The following is a 23,971-nucleotide window of genomic DNA, read 5'->3' on the forward strand; positions in this document are numbered from 1 at the left end:
GAAAGGAATACGTGTGTGGTATTGATGAAGCCTGTACATAGGATCGATACAAGTCTTGTTAGCAGGTGTACTTGCTTCTGGGAGAAACACAGTCTGCCTCCTTCAGTCCCGCTTAGCGTTACACAGTTACTGATTCAGTTGCTTTCATATTTAAAAATATTATTTTGAAAAGCTCTGAAGACCTAGTTTTTCTTTTTATCTGTGTATTACTTTCCTTCCGATGGGAATGTTCAAGTCTTTAAATCTAAAGGTTCTCTTTTAGTCCAGCGATTGTTATAAGGCTGTGTTAATAATTTATAAATGTCAAGATGAGGCCTCTCTTAGGCCATTGGTCTATGGGAAAAGCCACAACTTGACACACATTATTTAATAAAATTTGCATTTTAAATTGTAATGTTATAAATTTAATTTGGGTATGTTATAATATAAACTATAGCATTGGGCTTTCTCACCCCGTTCTTGGGAAAAAACCTTGATATTTAGTTTTTCTTATTTTGGCACTTATTTTTTTGGAGCCCTTTATTTGTTTCACAAATTAATGGTTTCTTAGTAATGATCATCTTTGCAAAGATTTGGACAGACCCTTGCTTTAGAGAAGTGCCACATTGATACTGAAAACCCCTGATACAGGCTTGATGGCATTTTCTTTCATTCCTAGGTGGACCTGGTCCCAGAGGTAAGTGAGATTTTTGTTAGAGAATGTGCTGAGCAGAACTGGGTGTACGTTATCTGTGGCGTGGGACCATTATATCCTCTGAAGCTTGTTGTAAGAAACAAATTAAGCTCCTATGTAATAATAGGGACTGTTTATTCGTGAATGTATGGCTCTTTCTCTTATCAAGAGGGTGAAAAATGAAAAACACTCTGTCCTCCATGAGTTTATTTTACTTAAGGCTGATTATATTACAGCTTACAAAATGTATAATAGAATTGGTATTTTACCTTGAGCAAATGGTATTAAAATGTTTTTATGCAAACACCTGATAGAAGGGTGCTGGTGTATTCTTCAGAGCTATTTTTATTTCATGAGAGGACCCTGAAAACTGAAGTACAGTGGGGTTAACACATTTTTTGCAGGAAACGAGTAAACTTGTCATATCGCCTCTAGTTGGAACCGGCAAAAATTTTGCAAAGTAAATAAATAGAGACCTCTTTTTAAACTAAAACACTGAAAGTTTCATAGAAAAATATCAAATAGATCGAAAGATATGAATATTTTACGGAGAGTCTAATTTTGGCGAGAAAATGTCAAAAAAGCCCCGCGTTACTACGCGATTTGGCAGGAAAATGCCCGCTTACAAAGTGTTATTAACATAGTGGGGCCAGAAGCCAGGATATCTGAAGCTCAGTTATCACCCGAGAGGTTACTGCTGACACCTGCAGTGGGAACCTGAGGTGACATTCTGTAGGTCTGTCCTGTCCCACGGTTCCTTTCATAGTTTCCGTCTTTCCACTTGTACTTTCTTCATTTTCAAGTTCTAAAATAGAAAGTGTCTGTTTAGCTTATTAGTGCCCGCAGATTTGACTGTTGTGTTTTTCACCTTCTTGCTGTATCATGTATCACTTGACAGCTCTTGGCAGTCTTGGGTACCATTCTTGGTCATGGAGAGACTCTAGTGCTGAGAAAAAGTTAGCAGCGCTTCCTTCATTGCTGATGAGTGAAAGCAGCTAGATAATTATATCGAAGGATCCTTATTTAGAAATCTAGACTTTCTTACTGGGCAATGACCCCTCCCCTCCTCTTATGTCTCTTCCTGCTCTGAATATTAATGTAATCAGTCATTTGGTGGCAACAAGTGACTATGGAACATGCTTACACTGTCAGAGATTCCCTGAGTTCATGCTTCCTTGTGCCACATGCGTATGTAGAAGATGGTATTTGTATAGTATACTGGGTAAACTGTAAACATTTGGGAAGTGTTTATATGGGACTTCGTGAAAAATTCATTACATATTTTCTAATATTATAAGACAGAAAATATAGTGAGCAAAGGTGATAAATGTTGAATTTGCCTAAAATATCCTAGCCACTAAAATAAAGTGTCTTTAAAATTTCTAATGGAATATTTGAGTGTTTGGTGCTTCTGTGAACCAAACATTTCCATATTCTCTTTTAGGTGTAAAATAACTACATGCAATTCTGATGAAGACTTTTTGATGAACATATTTTCAAATTCTTGAAAATCACCATTAATGAAAAAATGTGTTCATACAGGAATAAACATACAGGTGGCAAATGATGGAAGAAAATTGCATTTTCTCTAGTTGCTAGAAACATCTTTCTTGTCATTAGTCAGTTTCATAATTTGATCTTTTTAAATTATATTGCCAGACTATGATTATCCTTTAAATCTAGCCACTTTACCCTTTCACTGACAAATATAATTGTAATTTCTTGATAATGCACATAGATTTTGAATCCAGTTAAACCTTTTCATATCAGGGATTTAAAAACTATGCCGGCCCCCCGGGCCCCCATTGGACTTAAATCTTTAGGATTCAAATTATGACACCAACTAAATATGGCTAGTGAGCCTTATTAATCCCATTTTTTTCTGGAATTAAGTTTGAATTCATATACTTAGTCACTGCATGATTTCTTTCTTTTTGTGTGGACCTTACAGTGTTCAGTTTTAGGGCCTCAAAAATGTTACTTGGGAAAACCATTTTTAAAAAAATCCAGTAGCTCTTTTTTAAAAAATTAATTTGCAAGGTAAGAATCCTTCACCACATGGACTGCCCCCCCCCCCCCCCCATCTCCCTTCCCCAGTCTCTTTATTTGGACAGCTGGTGTATTTCCCTTTGAAACATGGGAGGTGGGGTTCCTAGCTTGTGTGTCTTCCTAGAGTGGAAACCAGCCAAGACTATAGTAGCCTGGATTTTATTAAACGCAACACTTGGTAACATCATTAATGTGGAATTTGTCTATAGGAAACTGTTACATATGTAGAGTGTCTCTCTGTGAAAACATCAGTGTATCATTTTCATCTCAGGATTTTCAGAACATGATCCTATCCTGAAACAGTCTTTCCATGTCCTCTAACTGCAGCTCCACTGGCAGCCAGCAAGCTTACTTGGCCTGTCCGTAATGTCGCATTTGCTTCAAAGGATCCTCTTGCCACCTTGGATATTTCATCCACATTAATTTGTTTTGATACCATCCAGCCTCATGATTGTTGGGACTTTCTGTACCTTGAGGTCTCCTGGATTTGTAACTCTACCCCAGAGCTTTCTGAGCTCTACTACTACCGTGTTTCCCCGAAAATAGGACCTAGCGGGACAGGCAGCTCTAATGTCTCTTTTGGAGCAAAAATTAATATGAGACCTGATATATTATATTATATTATTATATTTATTATATTTATTATATTATATTATATTTATTATATTCTATTATATTATATTATGTTGACCAGGTCTTATAGTAAAATAAGACCGGGTCTTATATTAATTTTTGCTCCAAAAGATGCATTAGAGCTGATTGTCCGGCTTGGGTGTCTACTAGGCATCTCAAACTTAACATGTTGCAATCCGGATTCCCAGTTTTCCTGCTCTTCATATCAGTAAATGACAACTCTACTCTTCGAGTTGCTCAGGCCCAAATCTCAGCCTCTTCTTTGACTCTCCTCTTTCTCTCATCGTCTGTTACCATCTGACAGCAGATTCAGATGGCTCTGCCTGTAGAACCTATCGAGCCACAATCTGATGCCCACTTTTTACCACCTGCAGTACCTACCACTACCTTGCCTCCAGCAGCAGCCAGAAGGAGGCTCTCATTAATTCTCTATGCAGAACCCTCCAATGGCTTTTCTCTTTTTGCAGTAAATGCCCCCCTGCTCTCTCCTTATTTCCGACTTTCTTTGCCATCACTGCTTCAGCCTTTTGCTGTTGTTTGGATATGCCAGGCTTGCTTCTGTCTCAGGCCTCTGTACTTGCTTTTCTCTCTGCCTAGAATGCTTTCCCCCTAGATCACCACACCTTGCTTCCTTCTGTTACGTTACATGACTCCTTATCATTGATTACCTTAAATAAACAACCCTTCTGTCCCCTTTGCCCAGCTTAATTTTCTTCCGTAGCACTTATCACTAGCTGATATGCTGTGTGCTTACTTGTTTGTTTATTGTCTGCGCCCCTCCCCTAGTAAACTGGAAGCCCTCTGAGGAGAGAGATTGCATGTATTCTGGGTGTATCTATAAATCTTAGGACTGTGCATGGCACCTAGTAGATGCTCAATAAATATTTCTGAATTAATGGAGGAATTGACGGGGCTCTGCCCTGGACATCGGTGGGGTGTTTTGGTCAGTGTTACAGCTGCAGCATTTAAGTGGTTCAGGCCCTGGACCGTCACCCTCTGTGGTCACTTGCTAGTTGGCCTCTGGAATTGAATAGTTCTAGTGGTGCTTCTGCTTTCTCTTTGAATGATGTTAAGTTAGCAGAGATGGCAGGGTCATACCCTTGGTCAACCTAGAATCACACCCAGTTAGAATAGCTCAGACATAGAGCATGGCAAATTGAATTTTGGCTTAGACTTTTGCTTTTAGTCAGAGCTACTTTTCCTTTTCATCTAAGACTCAGATTCTAGTGCTTTTAGGACTGCTGCAGTGAGTTTTATGGTTCTCTTTTCTCTTGATATAATATGTACCCATGAATTAGAAGTGTATTATGAAAGCTTTTGGTTTTTCATACATGTGTGAAGTGTAATTGTGTTAAGTATAAAATCCACCCTGTCATTTGCTTTCATCAAATACTGAGAGCTGATGTGCCGTGGTTGCAAATTACTTTAATATTGGAGCTCTGCGAAGTGAAAGAAACCCTGTCCGATTTACCTACTTTTGAACATATTGTGCAAAGGTAGTAACTCTGACTAAGTATTGCTGCATATTAAAGATCACTGTGGTTCAAAGAAGGTTTTTCTTTCATTCTCAGCATTACACAAAATAAAACTTCTTCTTTTATGTGTTTAATTAGCTATATTTTACAATTTTAAGAGGTGGTTTTTCTCGATTGCAGAGGTGGAACCCATCCTTGAGAATTTTATAGCCAGATGCATGTTTTTAGCTGTAGCACGCTTACGCTTTTTCTTATTAGTTTGTAATGTTGCTGTTTGTGTGTGTCTGTTTAACAGCCTTATTGAAATTACAATTCGCATATCATAATTGACCTATTTCAAGTGTACAATTTAATGGCCTTTAGTATATTCACAGATACGTGAAGTCGTCACCATCATCAATTCTAGAACAGTTTTATCACCCCCCCAAAAGAAGCCCATAATATAGCGGTCACTGCCCATCCACGTCTCCAACCCCAGACAGCCACTCATCTGCTTTGTGCCGCTGTGGATGTGCCTTTTCTGGACATTGACTATAAATGGGATCTTATGTTATGTGGTCTTTGGTGACTGGCTTTTTTCCCATAGCGTGTTTTCCCGGTTCATCCATGTTATGACATGTATCAGTACCTTTCTTTTTATTGATGAATAATGTTCTATTGTATGGATATACCATCTTTTATTTATCCGTCTGCTTGGTTTTTTTGTGTCCATCTTTTCTACTCTTGGTTTTCTATTTCCGGCCATGCTTCGGGAAAGCAAGTTTAGGAAATCTTTCCCCTTTCACATCAGGGACTTGGTTTTCATGGGTTTTGGTTTACCTTGTACTTGGCACTGTGGACACAGGTTTTCTCTTTAGTTCTATGATAACAGAAACATCCACATGGCCCCATGACCAGTGCAGGCCACCAGTGAGTAATACCGCTCCTAACAACCTGCAGGACGTGCCAGGAAACACCAAGATTTTGTTGTTCTTCTGTTTTCCAGATTCAGCTTCACACATCTGTGTAATTACTGTTTCAGGCAGTGTTTTGAATTAGTCCGGTTTATTTCAGAGAACAAAGAACATGCTGCATTATACTTTTTGTAATGGTGTTAGCTTTATAGGTTCCATATTGGTCAAGCATAATTTTGAATAAACACAGATGCTTAACCCTTTGAAATCTCAGCGATAGACAGTTTTATTTGTTTAAAGCAGTAGTTCTCAACTGTGAACAGCTTTGCTCCCCAGGGGATATGTGGCAATATTTGGAGCTATATTTCGTCGTCCTGACTGGAGCAGTGGCTCATGCTACTCGAATTTACATGGGTAGAGACCAGAGATAATGCACAGGGCAGGCCAACCCCCGCAACAAAGAGTGATCCGGCTGAAAATGTTAATTGGGTCACAGTTGAGAAGCCCCCGCTTCCTTCACACACTGATGAGAAGAGACACAACAGCAGGCAGCATGCAAAAGGAAAAAATTCTGTCTATAATTGTCCAAAACTTCACAATTGACAGTGTAGGAAAGCAATTGTTTGTATGAATAAGTGTGGGTTCTTTAAAGAAAGGAAGGATTTTTTAATTTTAAAACCTCGTTGGGCACCTCATCTTTGGGAATTCCTTCCTCTTCAAATAAAGAGATTATATATTGTTTGTTATTTAATTCTAATTGAGTTGTTAACTGTAACCTAGAGTTTTACTGTCCTGGGTACTTCTCCCACCTTTTGTAGGTCCTATATTTTGTTATTATGTCTTTTTGGAAGAAATTAAGATGCCTACTTGTCGGAGTCCACTATCTTAGTTCTCTCATTTTCCCTCCAAAGCTTCTGAAAGAGTTGAGGAAATGCCACTCTAAGCATTACACCTACTTCTGATTAAGGGGCATTCATTCTGCACTTCCTTCTGTGTTGGTAACACAAAGGCCACTCTGAATTTGACTAATGCATCCCATCTCAGTTATTTAGGTTCTTTCAATAAGACGTGTTCTGGGAATGTGTATATAAACTCAGGATTGATTGAGTTTAAGAATTCGTTAACCCCAAATGTAGAGAATCGTTGGAGGGGCATATGTAGCCATTGGCTTATGTGGTTGGATTTGGTCAGGTGGGAGAACTTCACAATCCATATATTTTTACATGTAAGAATATTCTCAATACCACATCAGTTTCAGATAAAACCTAGTCTTCCCTCTGCATGGGTTCCCAGATCTGCTGACCTCATATTTCAGTGTTACCTTGCATCTTCATCCGTGATTCTGTGGCATATTTGATGTATTCTCTGCAGCAGGTTGCTGTTTATGAGAATGCCTTTTTTCTGATCCAGTGAGTACAAATGTTAAGGGTGACAATTCCCTTTCCAGTGCTAAAAGCATTACATTTTGGAAATAACTTAAAAAAAAACACTTTCGATTGCAATTGACGTATAATACTTCAGGTATACAACATAGTGATTAGACATTTATATAACTTATGAAGTGATCACCTCGATAAATCTGGTGCCCATCTGACACCATACATGGTTATTACAATACTACTGACTATATTCCCTATCCATACTTTACATCCTCATGACTAATTTTGTAACTACCAATTAGAACTTCTTAATTCCTTCCTCTGTTTACCCATTCTCTCAACCCCACTCTTATCTGGCAACCATCAAAATGTTCTCTGTATCTATGGGTTTGTTTCTGTTTTGTTTGTTCATTTATTTTGTTTTTTAGATTCCACGTATAAATGAGATCATATGGTATTTGTCTTTTCTCTTTCTGACTTACTTCACTTAGCATAATACCCTCTGCATCCATCCATGTTGTTGCAGGTGGCCAGATTTCATTCTTTTTTTATGGCTGAGTAATTCGCCATTGTGTATATATGCACCACCTCTTCTTTATCCAGTCATCTATTGGTGGGCACTCAGGTTGCTTCCATATCTTGGCTGTTGTAAATAATGTTGCAGTGAATGTATGAATGCACATGTCTTTTCGAATTAGCATTTGGGTGTCTTTGGATAAACACCCAGAAGTGGAATTACTGGGTCCTTCTTTGTCTCTTGTTATGGTCTTTGTTTTAAAGTCTATTTTGTCTGGTGTAAGTATTGCCACCCCAGATTTTTGTTTGTTTGTTTGTTTCCATTTTCATGAAACATCTTTTTCCATTCCTTTCAGCCTCTGTGTGTTTCAATCTGAAGTGAGTTTCTTATAGGCAGCATATGTAAGGATCTTGTTTTCTTATCCATTCAGCCACCCTATGTCTTTTGATTGGAGCGTTTAATCCATTCACATTTAAAGTTATTATTGATACGTGGTTACTACCATTTTATTATTAATATTTTTCTCCTCCTCTTCCTCTCCCAGTCTCCCTCTTGCAATATCAGTTTGGTGATGATGAACTTCTCCTTTAGCTTTTTCTTGTCTGGGAAGCTCTTTACCTGTCGTTCGATTCTAAATGATAGCTGTGCTGGGTAGAGTAATCTTTGTTGTAGGTTCCTGCTTTTCATCACTTTGAGTATTTCCTGCCAATTCCTTCTGCCCTGCATATGAGGTCGGACAATTAAGTTTGCGAACTCATCCTAGAAAAAGACCTGCATATCTCATTGCTGAATATCACTATGGTCACTTTCGAAGGACTCTACCCTTGGGAAGCTATGCACTGATGCCAGCATCTAGTGCACCCTTCAAAGCAATTTTAGAACTCTTTTTTCCTGGAATGGACATCATAGCTGTCGTCATATTACCCTTGATGTCCTGAATGTTATCAAAATGTCTTTCTTTCAATATTTTCGGGTAAAGAAAGAAGTCATTGGGGGCCAGATCAGGTGAGTAGGGAAGATGTTCCAATACAGTTATTTGTTTACTGGCTAAAAACTCCCTCACAGGCAGTGCCGTGTGAGCTGGTGTGTTGTCGTGATGCAAGAGCCATGAATTATTGGCGAAAAGTTCAGGTTGTTTAACTTTTCCACGCAGCCTTTTCAGCACTTCCAAAGAGTAACCTTGGTTAACTGTTTGTCCAGTTGGTACAAATTCATAATGAATAATACCTTTGATATCAAAAAAGGTTAGCAACATCGGTGCAACCAGTTCATGAACTTAATTGTCCGACCTCATAGTTTCTGTTGAGAAATCAGCTGACAGTCTTATGGGAGCTCCCTTGTAGGTAACCAACTGCTTTTCTTTTGCTGTAAAGATTTAAAGTTATTACATTTTCTTTCCCAGGGTATTGGTATGAAAGGGAATAGGAAAAGAAAACTGATTTCCCTTTGAAAGAAGTTGCTCAGTTGCAGCTTTCTGGCGTCAGCTGCTTCTCTTGGAGGCAGGGCCCAGCAGAGGGGGTAGCTCACTGGTCTTCTACACTTCGATGGTCTCATTTTGTTCTTAAAGGAAAATGCTAATGCATTTATTGAGGTACAGTAAATGCAGAAATGGCAAAGGCAGAAGTTCTTGAGGTGCTTTAGTTCTTGATTTAGGCTTTCAGAAGTAGTGAATTTGAAAGCAGGCTTGTTTGGATGGCACTAACGATTCTAGATAGAAAATATCTCCTGCCAGATAAAATGAATGTTTCCAAAATGCTGTTTTCATCTCAAGAGTCTACAATTATACCCTGTTTGCTTAGTCTACTGTATTGTACTGGATAACTTGTCTTTTAAGGCTGTGTAATTAAAAAAAATTTCATTTTCAATTACAGTTGACATTCAATATTATATTAGTTTCAGGTATACAGTATAATGATTAGACACTTATATAATTTAGAGAGTGATCCCCTGATAAGTCTAGTACCCACCTGGCACCATACATATTTATTGCAGTATTACAGACTATATTCCCTATGTTTTACTTTACATACCTGTGACTGTTTTGTAACTGCCAGTTTATACTTCTTAATCCTTTCACTTTTTCACCCAGTCTCCCATCTATCAACCATTAATTTGTTCTCTGTATCTATGAGTCTGTTTCTGTTTTGTTTGTTCATTTGTTTTTTAGATTCCACATATAAGCGAAATGGTATAGTATTTGTCTTTTTCTGTCTGACTTATTTCACTTAGCATAATACCCTCTAGGTCCATTCATGTTGTCACAATGGTAAGATTTCATTCTTTTTTATGGCCTTGTAATATTCCATTGTATATAAAGACCGTGTAATTTAAGGCAGTATATAGTCTTGTGCTTAAGAGTATAAGCTCTGGAGTTAGCAGCCTGGGATCATAATACTAGGTCTAACACATAGTTGTGTGATTTTGGTCTATGTGCTCAGCGTCTCTGTGCTTACTTTTACATTGGGAAAACGTACATAACAATAGGAGCTATTGAATGACGTTATAGTTAGGATGATCATATGACCTAGTTTATATGTTTTTTTCTGAAGAATTATTAATCTTTAACTCTCAGTTTAGAAAATAAATTATTTTGTAACTCTTGTTATAATGAATCTTAAATGCATTTACATGTGTAACGTGCTCAGTGAGTATTAGCTGCTCTATTACTTTAGGGGCTTTCTTTATCCACCCCTCTCTTGTCAAGCTTATTTTCCACTTGTTTTTTCCCTGTAGCTCCCATCAAGGACAGCGGTTTAATTGAACACTTTTTACTGAACTTCCTCTCCCTGGAATGCTTTCTTCTTTTTGCTCCTCCTTATCCCGTTCCTGGTTTATGAGCCAGCCCAAGCACCACCTCAGTGATTTGCTCAGGAAATACTTTGTTTCCCAAATAAAAGTCTCATCACAGTGCCCTCTTGATTGATTGATCTAGCTTATGTGTGAGAGGGGTGGCAGGAAGAAGTCATTTCTTACTCATCTGTACGTGCCAGGCAGTGAGTGAGGAGCTGAGAAGACAACAGAGGCCAAAACAGCCAAGGGTCAGCCCCTCACGGAGCCCCTCGCTTGGCGGTAGAGACCGATGTGATCACACACACAACTGTGAAATTACAGTTGTGGAACGTGCTGCAGAAGGATTTAATGTCCTTTTGGATAAGAATGAACAGCTTGAGCAAGTTGCTGTTGAGCTGTGACCTGAAGGAAGAGTAAGCGGTGTCTAGGCCAGGAGAGGGGACGAGTATCAGGTAGAAGGTGGAACCTGAGCAAAGGACTCACTCCAGGTAGGAGTGTGTTCAGGGAACTGGGGGGAGGCTCGCGTGTGGGGCGCAGAGGGCAGTGAGTGGTGCAAAGGAGGCCGGGTGAGACGGTCCGGGCCTTAGAGATGACGGTGTGGATTTGGGTTTTTAGCTGACAGCAGTGGCAAGTCTCAGAGGATTCTGAGGTGAAGACTGACAGTCACAGTAGCCTTTTGGAAAGAAGAGCACCCTGGCTACAGTGTAGGAGAGACTTGTCGTGCTTCTAGAGGATTGGCCTGAAAGCGAAGCCAACTGAAGTGGTCCAGAAAAGCCGCACTGTTACAGTAGCTTTAATGAAGGCACGTGTTGGAGGTGTTCTGCAGGAGATGCTTTCGAGAGGCGTTTATAACGTCGCAGTGACAGAATTTATAGACAACACGCTGAAGGAGAGAGGAGGCACCCCAGGTGCTGGTTAGGTGTCCAGCTGGCATCGCAGAAGGGGCAGGCGCACCAGTCACCCCGAGAGCCCATCTAGAAGAGGGACTCATTTGGGGCCTTTGGTTTGGACATATTGAGGTACCTTTGAGACATCCAAGAAGAGACTTCAGGTGGGCAGTTGTCACAGGCATCTGGCTCCGCAGGAGAATTTTGGTAGACACGTGCGTTTGTGGCTGTCACCTGTGTGTGCATCATACTTGCGGGCTGACGGACATGTATGAGATTGATTAGGATGAAAAAGGGCCTATGGACAGCACCCCAAAGAACTCCTACACTGGTGGGCCCCCTGGGGATGGAGGAGCAGTTAGGTAGACCCAAGAGAGGACCTTGCCAGGAGAGCAAAGGAAAAGAGCCTTTCCAGCCGGAAGGTGTGTGTCAGTCCTGTCGGAGGATGTTCAATAGTGAGATGATAATGAGGATGAAAATGGGTGGGTTTGATACGGAAAAGAGACGGCGTCAGTGGGAGTGGTTTCAGTGACTGTGGTAGGTAATAAGAATATACATATTACTCATCTAAGAATATGGTATTGGCAGTTTACATTTGTAAAGCGCTTGGCAATCTGTGTGTATTTACATATGATACCTGCTTAACCTAATTCTCTCAGCAGCTCTGTGCAGTAGCTGTTTACTGTCCTCCTTTTACAGCAGTGAAACGGGTTCCCCAGGCTGTGCAGCGCGTGGCAGTGCCAAGAACTTGGAGTTTGGCTTCTCAGCCCAGTCTTCTTGCAGTTGTGTCACGGGGCCAAGTCTCCTGGGACAGGTTAAATAGTGACAGGAAGTGGTTTTCTTAAAGGAGGCTTGGACCCTGCGCATGGTGCAAATTTTCGTATTTTATCTGAATCAGTTCTGATAAATAGTGTGAGGTGTTTGTGGGTGGTGGTTGGCTTCATTTTGAAGAGGCAAATGATATTTGGAGGGGTGGAGAGGTGGACATGCCCGGAAGTAATGAAGAGCGTGTTAATGACTCCATCGGAGGGCTTGCCCCTGATTAGATTAAAATAAAAGGAAGCTAGCTGACCATGTTTTCTCAGTTAAGATAAAATGATGAAGTACAATCTGAAAAATCTGGGAACTAGTGAGGAGCGTACTATTTTATGGGTCCTAGGGGTACTGCTTTTGGAAATGTGTCATTTGCAAGTTTTTTGAATATCCTTTTCACTCAAGCATGAGTAATACATGTTTTTGTGGTTTTAAATTTTTTATCAGAAAAACTATTTACACTCATTTCCTTGGTGACCTCACTCAATCTTATGTCCTTACAAACTAAATTAAAAACTAAAATTTTATCTCCAGCTTGGACCTCTGCCTACTTGAAATCTTTATGTGGTTTTTATAGGCTTCTTAAACTTACCATGTTCGTGCCTGAGCTCCTAATCTTCCCCCCAAACTTGCAGAATATCAGCTTCACCCATCCAGTTGCTCATGTCAGAGCCCGTGGAGCTGTCTGACTCCTTCCGTGGTCACATAAGCCACACCTGCCCAGGTCGTCAGCACAGCCTGTTGGACCCTTCCCTTAAACATACGAAAAGCAGACCTGTCTCCTTCTCTGCTGCTGCTACCTTGGTCTGCACAGCTCCTGTTCCCTCTTACGGGGGCTTTGAAATGAGCCTCCCCCTCACCAGGCTTCCTGCCGCATCGCTTCAGGTTTTTCTCTCCACAGCCAGAGGGAGCTTAAACAGAAGTCAGCTCATGGCTTTTTCTGCCACACGGATCCCTGCAGTGGCTGAAGTGTCATTCTAGTCACCTGACGACACTTGAGGAAAGGCCCAGGTCCTTCCCCTGGCCGCTAAGGCGTGGCAGGATCCGGCCCCCTTTCACCTCTCCGAGCTCATCTCCGGCCATTTCCCTCTCCCTCGTTGCCAGCGCAGCCCCTCTGGCCTCCTGTGGCTGCGTGAGCCCGGCTCACTCCTGCCTCTGGACGTTTGCACCTGCTTTTCTCTCTGCTGCAGTGGTCTTCTTTCATATGTCCCCATGGCTTCCCCTCTGGCACTCTTAGGGGCCAAGCCATCGTAGCGAGACCTTCTTTGACCATCGTTTAAAATTGCAGTCTGGCCACACCCCTGTTCCCATTGAACTCGCCTTAAGATCTTTTCATATGTGTGTGTGTGTGAATAACATAGTTCCATTCAGTGTCATTCGTTACAACGTTGATGAGACGCAACAGGAACTTAACTCTTGTTTCATCAATTAGCCTATAGTAAAATTGGTTTCATCATGCGTCGTTTTGCTGCAGGTCTCAGAACCTATGGAAGATACTAAGTGAGGACTTAACTTTATTATCCTTTTGTTTATGGTCGTTCTCCATTCTCCGCTTCCTAGAAATCAACTCCACAAGGGCAGGGAAGTTTGTGTGTGTTTTTGTTTTTTGTAAAGATTTTATTGGGGAAGGGGAACAGGACTTTATTGGGGAACAGTGTGTACTTCCAGGACTTTTTTCCCCCAAGTCAAGTTGTTGTCCTTTCAGTCTTAGTTGTGGAGGGCGCAGCTCAGCTCCAGGTCCAGTTGTCGTTTTCTAGTTACAGGGGGCACAGCCCACCATCCCTTGCGGGAGTCGAACCGGCAACCTTGTGGTTGAGAGGATGCACTCCAACCAGCTGAGCCATCCGGAAGCTCAGCGGCAGCTCAGCTCAAGGTGCCATGTTCAATCTTAGTTGCAGGGGGCGGAGCCCACCATCCCTTGTGGGACTCGAGGAGTTGAACTGGCAACCTTGTGGTTGAGAGCCCACTGGCCCATGTGGGAATCGAACCGGCAGCCTTCGGAGTTAGGAGCACGGAGCTCCAACCGCCTGAGCCACTGCGTGTGTTTTTTTTTGCTGTTTTCCTTTCACCTGGAGCAGTACCTCGCAAGTAGTAAGCATCCGTTAGACATTGGTTCAGTGAATAGATGAAGATTGTGACTCTGAAATGTGTTCTAAATTAGATGGTTTTCCTTTTGTTATTTGTTCATTAAAGTATCTGATACCATGTTTCCTGTTTAACTGGGTTGAGCAGTGGATCACCAGAGATACTTTCATTGTGTTTGTCTTTCTTACTGGAGAAAACTGTCCTCTGTTTTGGAGGGAGAGGGCAGAGTGAGTGTGTTTCCTAAATCTGCCCGTCTGAATTATCAGCATGGAGACACGTGGCAAACGTTGGCACCTCCAAGAGCTGGTTCCTCTGGCAGCACGGGTCCTGACCTGAGGAGCAGGTTGGAAACAGGTCTGATGGGATTCTCGTGCGGAAGATGTGCCTTCGCCTCAGTGGCTGTGGGGCCTGGCGCTGCTGCTGGTCTCAGTTCCCTTTCTGTAGTCTCTAAAGTGGGAGTGCTGGCCTCTGTCGGGTACTTCACTGCCTTGTTGCGAGGAAGGATCAAATGAGATGGTAGCAGGGACCTGATCTGTAAGCTCCTCGATAAAAAGATGCTGTTGTCTGGAGTCATTTCTAGCAAATTGATCTAGTAAAGTGACAACTACCCATCTCAGTGCCATCTGGTTCCTCTCTGGGCCCCTTTTCTCAAATGTCACATTGTTGTATGTTGGTCATTGTATAATGAGGCTCAGAAAAATTATAATTACTATCGTAAATGCAGAGGAAAAAATATATATCCCCACCCAGCTATATATTAGAGCCAAATGTGTATGGTAATTGGATTGACTTTTCCTTTGGATTATCAGTCTTAGTTATCTGAAAGTTGGCTCACACAAACACACACAGACGTTTTGTCAATGCCCTCTCTGTTTTTTCTTGAAGTTTTCTTTCTTGCTCACTCTTTGCAGAAACAACTCAGATTTCTTTGTAGACAGAAACTGTATGATTTTTGTAGGGAGTAGTGTGGAATGCACAATTTGGACCTATTTCTTCCTTTCTGAGTGCTAAAATAATATTTTTACACGATTTTCTGGAGCAGTTATCTTGTTAACCCTGGAGAGAATGATCTTTTTTGTTAAATTAATCAGAAGTGTGTCTGTCCTGAGCTGCATCTGAGAGGTTTTCAGCCTAAGTTCCTTGTTCAGTTTACATTCTCAGTAGACCTGGGTATGTTTTCAGTGTCAGAGGAATGTTTTTTAACAACTGTGTTAGCTTATAGTTTTTTTTCTTACATGATTGGCTTGTTCATGCTCTAAACTTAAGCTCGGTGGAGAAAGTAATATGTCTTTTTCCGTATTTTCAATTGCTAACACCAGTGGCCTACGGGAACTTTGGAGTTTATTACTGTCTGTTTAACAGATGATTTATCTAGGCAGAAGTTTTGCAGGCACTGGAATAATTTTTCATTTTCTTGAAATATGTTTAGAAAATTGAAATCCTATCTGAAAGCACATTTCCTATGTGGAAGGAAGTAATCTCGGTTTGTGCTCCATGCTTTCATATTTCTGACTTGGCTTATAGATTGTCAGCATTATTGCTTCTTCATCGGTCTAGCTCCCAAAAGTTGTTGTTAACATTTTTTATTTTCCTGAATGCCTAAGGATATTTGAAGTGTTTTATGGGTAGGTCTTTTCTGGTATCAGGTCTGACCTATGAGTTTTGAAGAAAGTATATGATTATTTTTATGGCTTTGGCATGACCAATGAGAATTTCCTCTGCTTCTGAGGCATATAATTGCAAACTGATTTGTTTGTTGTTGAAGTAAAGAGGACCAATCTTTTGTTTGTTTGCATATATTGTTTCCTATCTGGCCTTAGTAACATGAGAAACAGATGGTTCTCATTGATCGTTTGTCTCCTTTTTTTGCATTAGAACATTGAGGGCAAGGATCATGAGTTTTTCCATCATTGTACCTGTAGTTCCCAACACCTGGCACATAGATAGTGTTTGGTACAGTTTGTTGGACAAATTAGATGAAATACTGGGGAAGATGATAAAAGATTGCAAAAGATAAATTGCAGGCTATTATGACTGTTCCAAAACTGACTTGTAAACAAAACATTATTTTCCCTCCTATAAAATTTTTATTAGAATTGTATTGGGTTGGAGTTTGGTATTCACTCTTCTCATTTTAATCTCTTAAAAACTTCGTGCTTTCCTTTTTGGGTTTAGTTCTAGGGAGGAGTTTATTAGGGAAGCTATTAATAGTGAAAATTTGGAAGAATGTAAAAACCACCTAATGTTCCCTGAAGATGGAAGGTTGTTTTTGGCAGCTGTTATGTTTTGTTAAGGCAGAGATAATATGTCTTTCCAGAAACCATTTATCCTGGAAAATAACTAGAATAGTAGACTCAGAAGATGTGAACAAATATAATAGAAGGCAAAAGAATCTTTCTTTGAAATTGTCACTTTTATTTGAGTCAACTCTTATGTTTATTCTTGGGAAAGCTCTGGAAATTTGAGAAGTGGCTAGAAAGAGTCTTCAGAGGATAGTAACACCAAGAGACATCCTGAGACATTTTCCAAGGCTATTCAAATTATTTTTATTTTTAGGTAGAAATAATTTTTACTACAGGTGTTTTCCCTTTTAAATTAATTTTATGGTTATGAAGCGCCTTTTGTATAATTATACCCATTATATGTTACCTACTTGTGTACACTTTTTCCTTAAATAAAAGAGAAAACAATTGGTGAACAGAAAGTATAGTTTATTCTTATACATTCAGACATTTTTCATTATTGGTGTGGTAGAAAATCCCAAACCATATGCTAGCTGAGGCCATAAACTGTATATATTTAAATTTTTTATCACTTGTACTTTTTTCCCTGTGGCTTGTGAGAAGTTTTTAGGGCTAAACCATGAGTGAGAAATTCATTTAACAAAACATTATTTGAAGAAGAAAATGTGAGAAAGTGATAAAGTAAAATCAATTTCTCTCTCTTTTTTTTCTCTCCTAGCATTTTTGAAACGTTGGGGTTGTTGGAGTGGTTGGATTTTCCCTGGAATTGAGTGAGAAATTCAGAAGACTGAAGCCCAGGCTTACTGTCTACCTTTCACGGAGGCCTAGCCGTGAGAGGACAGAAGAAGGCACGTGGCGAATCATGACAGCTGACAAAGACAAAGACAAAGAGAAGGACCGGGACCGGGACCGGGACCGAGAGAGGGAGAAAAGGGACAAAGCAAGAGAGGGCGAGAATTCCAGGCCGCGCAGGAGCTGCACCTTGGAAGGAGGAGCCAAGAATTATGCTGAGAGTGATCACAGTGACGACGAGGACAATGACAATAGTGCCACCGCGGAGGAGGCCACGAAGAAGAATAAGAAGAAGCCACCGAAAAAAAAGTCTCGTTACGAAAGGACGGACACTGGCGAGATCACCTCGTACATCACGGAGGACGACGTCGTGTACAGACCCGGAGGTGAGGGCCTTCCACTGGGGCACGCGGCGTGTGTGCTGGAGGGACGCTGTCCCAGCTCCCTCTCCCTGCTCAGGAAGCGCGGGACCCCAGTCGGTGGTGGTGTGGGTAGACACACTCGGGAGGGCACGCGTGGGCTCCCTTTCTCCCGCTGGATGTGTTCCCTTCCTGTCTGTCTGCCTCACGTGGTCCTCCGTCCCGCTTGTGCATTTGTCAGTGCTGTCCTTGTTTGCTCAGGCTGCTGCTTCTCCCCTTGACCATCTGTTCAGTACTTGTCATCTTCTGACTTCCTCCTTGCTTTTTATCTTCTCCACAAATTAGCATGTAGTGACTCTGGTGGGACAGGGGAACCTTAAGATTCTCGGAAACAGGAAATTTTACATTTCATTCCTCTGGCTCCAGGAGTGACCGGAAGGTAGAGAGGTATTTTTAATGAGCTTCAGGCCATGGTTTATTTCTCCCCATATCCTCCTTTTCGTAAAGAATTGAGCTTCCGGCTCTTTGATCAATGATAATAGACGAAGCCAACTAACCGGCATTGTTTTTCAGAAAATCTGTGATGCTCATTCAGTGTCCTCAGGTTTCTAGCACTGTGCAGAGAGAGGCAGATCCAGCTTCTAGATGAGATGCCCTGGAACGAGACTCAGAACCTCCTGGGCACCAGCAAACTCGGCTTTTCCCATTTGATGGATTGTGTGTGTGAAGATACTTTTCTTTTAGAAGTCAGTGAAACTAGCTGAAATCATTTTGTTTGAATTACTCAGAGTGCTGAGGAATGACATGGATTTCATCTGAGCCGTAATTAACAGATTAAAAGTCTCTCAGTTTTGATGTTTTTCTAGGAAAGGGAGGTTAAAGAGATTATGTTATGTCATTAACCTGGTGCAGTTTTTTTACTGAGGAGAATGTAACTGTTCTGAACTTCGCATAAATTGCCAGACCCCGCGCCTCCCCTGCCAGCCATAGGAATTAGTTTTGAGTTTCAAAAGATGTTACCGTATTTCCCCGAAAATAAGACCTAGGTGGACCATCAGCTCTAATGCGTCTTTTGGAGCAAACATTAATATAAGACCTGATCTTATATTTATTATGTTATGTTATATACCCGGTCTTATTTTACTATAAGTAAAAAGTTAATTATATTAATTTTTGCTCTAAAAGACGCATTAGAGCTGATTGTCCGGATAGGTCTTATTTTCGGGGAAACACGGTAGGTTGGTGCAAAAGTAATTGTGGTTTAAAAGGTTAAAAATAATCGCAAAAAACGCAATAACTTTTGCACCAACCTAATAGTATTAGAACTTACACAGATAAATTTGTATTCACTACTACAGTTTCTTGGTTGATGATTGAGAAGACAGCTCTGATATAAAAGTATCAAAGTCGAGGTTGTAGAGAGGTTAGAGTTCTGCGGTAGAGACTGAGTCAGTGGAGGTTACAGAACCGTCAGTGTCAGATTCAGACTCAGATGTCAGATAGTAAGAATTTCTAAGCCACTGCGAGTGTCTCATTAGAGAGTCACCACAAGTTGCTTGCTTTGGGCCTGTTTAGTTCTAGGTGGTGAGAAAGGAATAGAATATGTTAACTCCCTTAGATAGAGATTTTTAGTATGGGAACTTAAAGACGTTATTTATTATCTTTTCCTCTTGATACGTAGTAACTCAATGTGGGATGTGATCAGCGGCCAGCTGCCCTGGCGGACACAACGCCAGCCTTCCTCAATGGAACGTGACTCCTGTGTTAGAGGTGATACTTCCCAAAATATTTGTAGTCAAATACATGTGGGAAATGTTGCACATACTGTCTTTCTCATGAGAGAGTCGTTATTAATGACGCTGAGAAGTCCCACAGTTAAGGAAACCTCTTTAACAGTAAAAAACATCCTGCCTTTTTCCCGCATTTATGGGACTATTGCTCTCTGTTCTGAATATTTCCTTAAACAAAACCAGTTTTGAGAAAACTAGTTTGGGAACTTGCACATTCGTTCATGTTGCACCTTGTACAGGATGACAGGAAATCCTTCCTGCGTCATGTTTAGAAGAATATGTGGAGGCAGATTGCTAAGGGCTTATTTACAAAGCAGTGGGTTCTTAAAATGTTTGGGGAAGAAATGAGAGGACCCTTGTGAAATGTGGAAAAGATAGGCTCTCTCTGGACGCTAAACATGTTACAAAGGATCTGTAGAAACCGAAATGGTTTGCAAGCTTTCTGTGGTGCTCAGAGCGTGACCCCCTCGTGCTGGGGGGGGGGGCGTGCTTCTGCCGGGACTGGGGCTCCCCCGCAGCCCCGCCAGGGCCGGTGGGTGTCCAACTCTGGTAAGGAGACTGACTGTCTTTGACTTGCTCAGTGGTGTCTTTTAGTTTTGGGTGATGCATCGGAAGCTAAATGACTTCGTTGCTTTCTCCAAAAAGTTTCTTTCTAAATAGAGGTTTCATAGACACAGACAATAGTTTAGTGGTTGCCAGAGGGTAAGGGGGGTGGGGGTGGGGGGTGGGAGATGAGGGTAAGGGGGATCGAATATATGGTGATGGAAGGAGAACTGACTCTGGGTGGTGAACACACAATGGGATTTATAGATGATGTAATACAGAATTGTACACCTGAAATCTATGTAATTTTACTAACAATTGTCACCCCAATAAATTTAATAAAATAAAATTAAAAAATAAAAATAAAAATAAATAAATAGAGGCTTGTTAAATATTGCCTGTTCTTCAGGTTCGCCTCAACTGAAGAATCAGAAGTGGGGTACTGTGATTAGATTCCTGATGGGACTTGATTGGTTTTTCTTTCCTTTGGTTTCCTTTCCGGTCTTTTTCTTTCTTGGTGCAGAGTACTACAGTCACGTCTTTTGTTAGTGATGAAAAACTGTTACCCTCACCCAACTGCGGAGATTCAGGATGCTTAGCTGGATGTTAGTGGTTAGGTAAGAACTCCATGAGACATCTTAGTTGTTGAATGGTAGATCTTTCATGCTTGTTTGTTTCTTTTGGATACAAAGCACAGAGTATTATTATTTTGCTTTGTACGCTTCTGAATTAGTTTTAATACTCAGATTAAGTGTAAATTATGGATACCTCTCAAAATGTCATTAAGAATGAGCCCAGCAGTGAGTGATACTGTGAGGACAAAAACAGACGATTATACAGGTATATTTCCCTGTCCTAGGGGAACACATCTATAATTTGGGCTGAGAAGAATGAGGTTTGATTGACAAGTTAGGTATTCTTTAGAATTTATCACTAGCTAAGGTTTAATCTCATGCACGTCACAAGCATCTCTTCCTTGCCCGTGCTCCTTATCTCTGGACTTACCTTTATCCTGTCCGTCGGAGCTCAGCGTACTGGACAGTTGGTTAGTTACGCTGCCCATGTTACCTCCTGTCGCAGCCCTTGCGTTGCTGTGGTGGCGGGCTGGCGAGCCCCTCGCTCAGACCCACACAGACACACTTCCTACTCCTTGTCCTTTCAGGTGTCGTGGCCTTGCCTCTCCCAGGCCACCCAGACTTCCGTCATGGATACTGTCAGGGCGTTGCAATGTATCTTTTTTCCAGCACTTATAACAGTAATAATGGACTACTTTTTCCGTTATTATTTTAAGATATCTCCTCCGTAAAGCAGCAATTCTTGTTTTGCTTTTCATTCTTGGCATCTATGACAACAGTGTACACATAGTGAGCATTCCATAATATTTGTTGAATAAATAAATTTCTGAAAACCCTTCAAAAATCTATTGACTGATTAATGATGTCAAAATTCCAATAATTCTTCTTGAAGTCTCTCTTGAATCATTGATTTCCCAATGAATGATTTAACAGACTTGTTCTAAAATAAAAAACAAAACAGAAACTGTGCAGGGCTCTACATATTGCCCCTGTGTCTAATCTGACTTCTTTGTTATCTATCAACCATTCCTCTGCTTTTGAGATGACTGTCGCAGTAACAAATTGATTTATTACACAGCTGTGTGCAGCCAGATTTCCCTTTGGGGCTTCTTTACCATAGCATATTGATTTCTAAAGTTTGCTGTGGGTAGCATATTAATTTCTTTCCACTATTTTCTCCCCCGCCCAGCTTTATTGAGATACAGTTGACAAAAGACATTGTTGAAGCTGTGCAGTGTGGTGATTTTATCCATGTGTATATTGCAAAATGATTACCTCCGCATCCATCAGCTCGTCCACATAGTTAACTTCTTTTCTTGTATGGTGAGAACTTGGAAGATTTACTCTCTTAACTTTCAAATATACAATGCAGTGTTCTGATTATAGTCACCGTGCTGTACGTTACATCCCCAGAACTTACTCTCCTTAACTGGATGTTTGTACCCTTTGACTATCTTCACCCATTTCTCTCCTCCCGCAACCACTAATCTGTTCTGTTTTTTATGAGTTTGGTTGTTTTAAATTCCATATGTAGGTGATATCATACAGTGTTTGTCTTTCTCTGTCTGACTTTTTCACTTAGCATCATGCCCTCAGGGTTCATCCATGTTGTTGCAATGGCAGGATTTCCTTCTGTATGGCTAAATAATACTACACTGTATATATTTACCACCGTTTTCTCTATTTGTTCATCCCTTGATGGACACTGAGGTGATTTCCATGTCATGGCTATTGTAAATAATGCTGTGATGTACTTAGGGGTGCAGAATCTCTTCAAGGTAGTGGTTTCATTTCCTCCAGCTGTATACCCAGAAGTGGAACTTGCAGAATCTTATGGTAGTTGTATTTTTATTTTTTTGAGGAACCTTCATATTGTTTCCCCGAGTGGCTGTACCAGCTTACATTCTTACCAACAGTGTATCCACTATTTTCAGTTAGATACTATATGACCCATTTATTCCTGATCAGGTAAAATATTCAAAAAATTAAATTCAAATTACCGGGAGGTGTTTTTTCATTTTGGCTTATCAGTTTTGCTTGCTATTTCGATAAAGAAACATGTTCTTTAAAAAGTGCTTGTTAAGCTGGTTCTCCATTTCTTGTATTCTGTCATATCAACTGATAATTTTGTTTGACTCTCCTCCCATTTACCCTAGATATTCCTAGAATAACAGAAATCTCCATCACAAACATGGGGAGAAATCAAAATTAAGGAGTGTGTTACAGTTTCAAGTGTGTTATATCTGTGTTCTTTCTTTTATGAAAAAAAGTATGAAATTTTACATGAAGATAAATTTTATATCTAAAAGACAAAGAACTTTTAAGTTTGTGATTTATGAAATCTTAGGTGAAATAAAACGTTTTTCCTTTTTATTCGCAAATGCTTCTGATTATTATTAGGAAGTGGGGACTAAAAAAGGACCTAGAAACTAGAATTGATTATACATTGAATATTGAGGTGTTAATTTCTTTTGATGCAAATGGATTTAAGCTGAAAAGAATCCAAAATAAACAAAATGAAACCTGGGGATCTAGTTTGAATCGAAATGGCATAGAGTGTAGACTGTTTAATCAAGCATAATGTTGAATGGACACAAAAGAGTATAATACTGCATGGTTTCTTTTATATAAAGTTTTAAAACAGATAAAACTTCCCTTTAGTGTTTTGAAGTCAGGATCGTAGTTACTTACATTGATAGGTGCTGGTGTGTGGAGAAGTGCAGGAAGCGGGCGCCCTCCGAGGTTTGCTCCTGTTCTGTTTCATGGTGACAGTGCTGGTTATGTGGGTTTATTTAATTGCTGAGAATTTATCATGCTTTGCACTTTTCTGAACATGTGTTTATATATGTGTGTGTGTGTGTGTGTGTGTGTGTGTATATATATATGTCAATGAAACTTTTACTTAAAAACAAAAAGGAAAAATACAAAACTAGTTTCTTTATGGATAACTTTCCTTTGATTCGAGTTCCTATTTAAAGAGGAGGGAGTCACCAGCATGTTAACATGTCCCCACATTTAGCTGCTGATATTTCACTGATGGGTTGGTCTCTGACCTGGTAAAAGGCTGAATTCAGTTTCAAAGTCTTGATTCTCTGAATGATTGAAGGCTTACCTGTGGCAGTGACTCAGACAGACGTACCCTCTTTAAAATAAAGCCAGACAAAACTCTGGCATTTGACGTTTCAGGACATAAATTTTTTGGGGGAGGGTAAAAGCTCATTTGATCTGTAACTTTTTATCCAGGTCTCTTATATTTAAAAGAATTTTAGTTGGACGTGATGTGCATGCAAGCGCAGGTGTCTTCTGGAGGCATTCTTATTTTGAGGTGGGGCATACCTTTTTCTGATGATTGCAAGAATATTTTTATGTAACAAGAAACATGAATTCTGGGATAAAGGAACCTTCAGGCCCTGCTTGAATGAAAGTGGTTTGACATGTGTTACAAGTTCATTTGCACTTAATAAACCTAATACTA

The 23,971-nt window shown here is 40.4% G+C and overlaps 1 protein-coding gene across 5 annotated transcripts in view; it reads left to right on the top strand.

The window, feature by feature from the left end:
• Positions 1 to 23,971, top strand: part of RERE (arginine-glutamic acid dipeptide repeats) — a 389,301-nt gene that overhangs the window by 130,544 nt on the left and 234,786 nt on the right. For all 5 annotated transcript variants that reach the window (XM_019746719.2, XM_019746720.2, XM_074334103.1 and 2 more), the window contains exon 2: positions 17,156 to 17,615. In XM_019746719.2, coding sequence (XP_019602278.2) covers positions 17,300 to 17,615 — 316 coding nt within the window. In that variant the 5' untranslated portion in view covers positions 17,156 to 17,299. The remainder of the gene's footprint in view (positions 1 to 17,155; positions 17,616 to 23,971) is intronic.

The sequence above is a fragment of the Rhinolophus sinicus genome, linkage group LG06 (genome assembly GCF_036562045.2).
Source record: "Rhinolophus sinicus isolate RSC01 linkage group LG06, ASM3656204v1, whole genome shotgun sequence".
NCBI classification, from domain to species: Eukaryota; Metazoa; Chordata; class Mammalia; order Chiroptera; family Rhinolophidae; genus Rhinolophus; species Rhinolophus sinicus.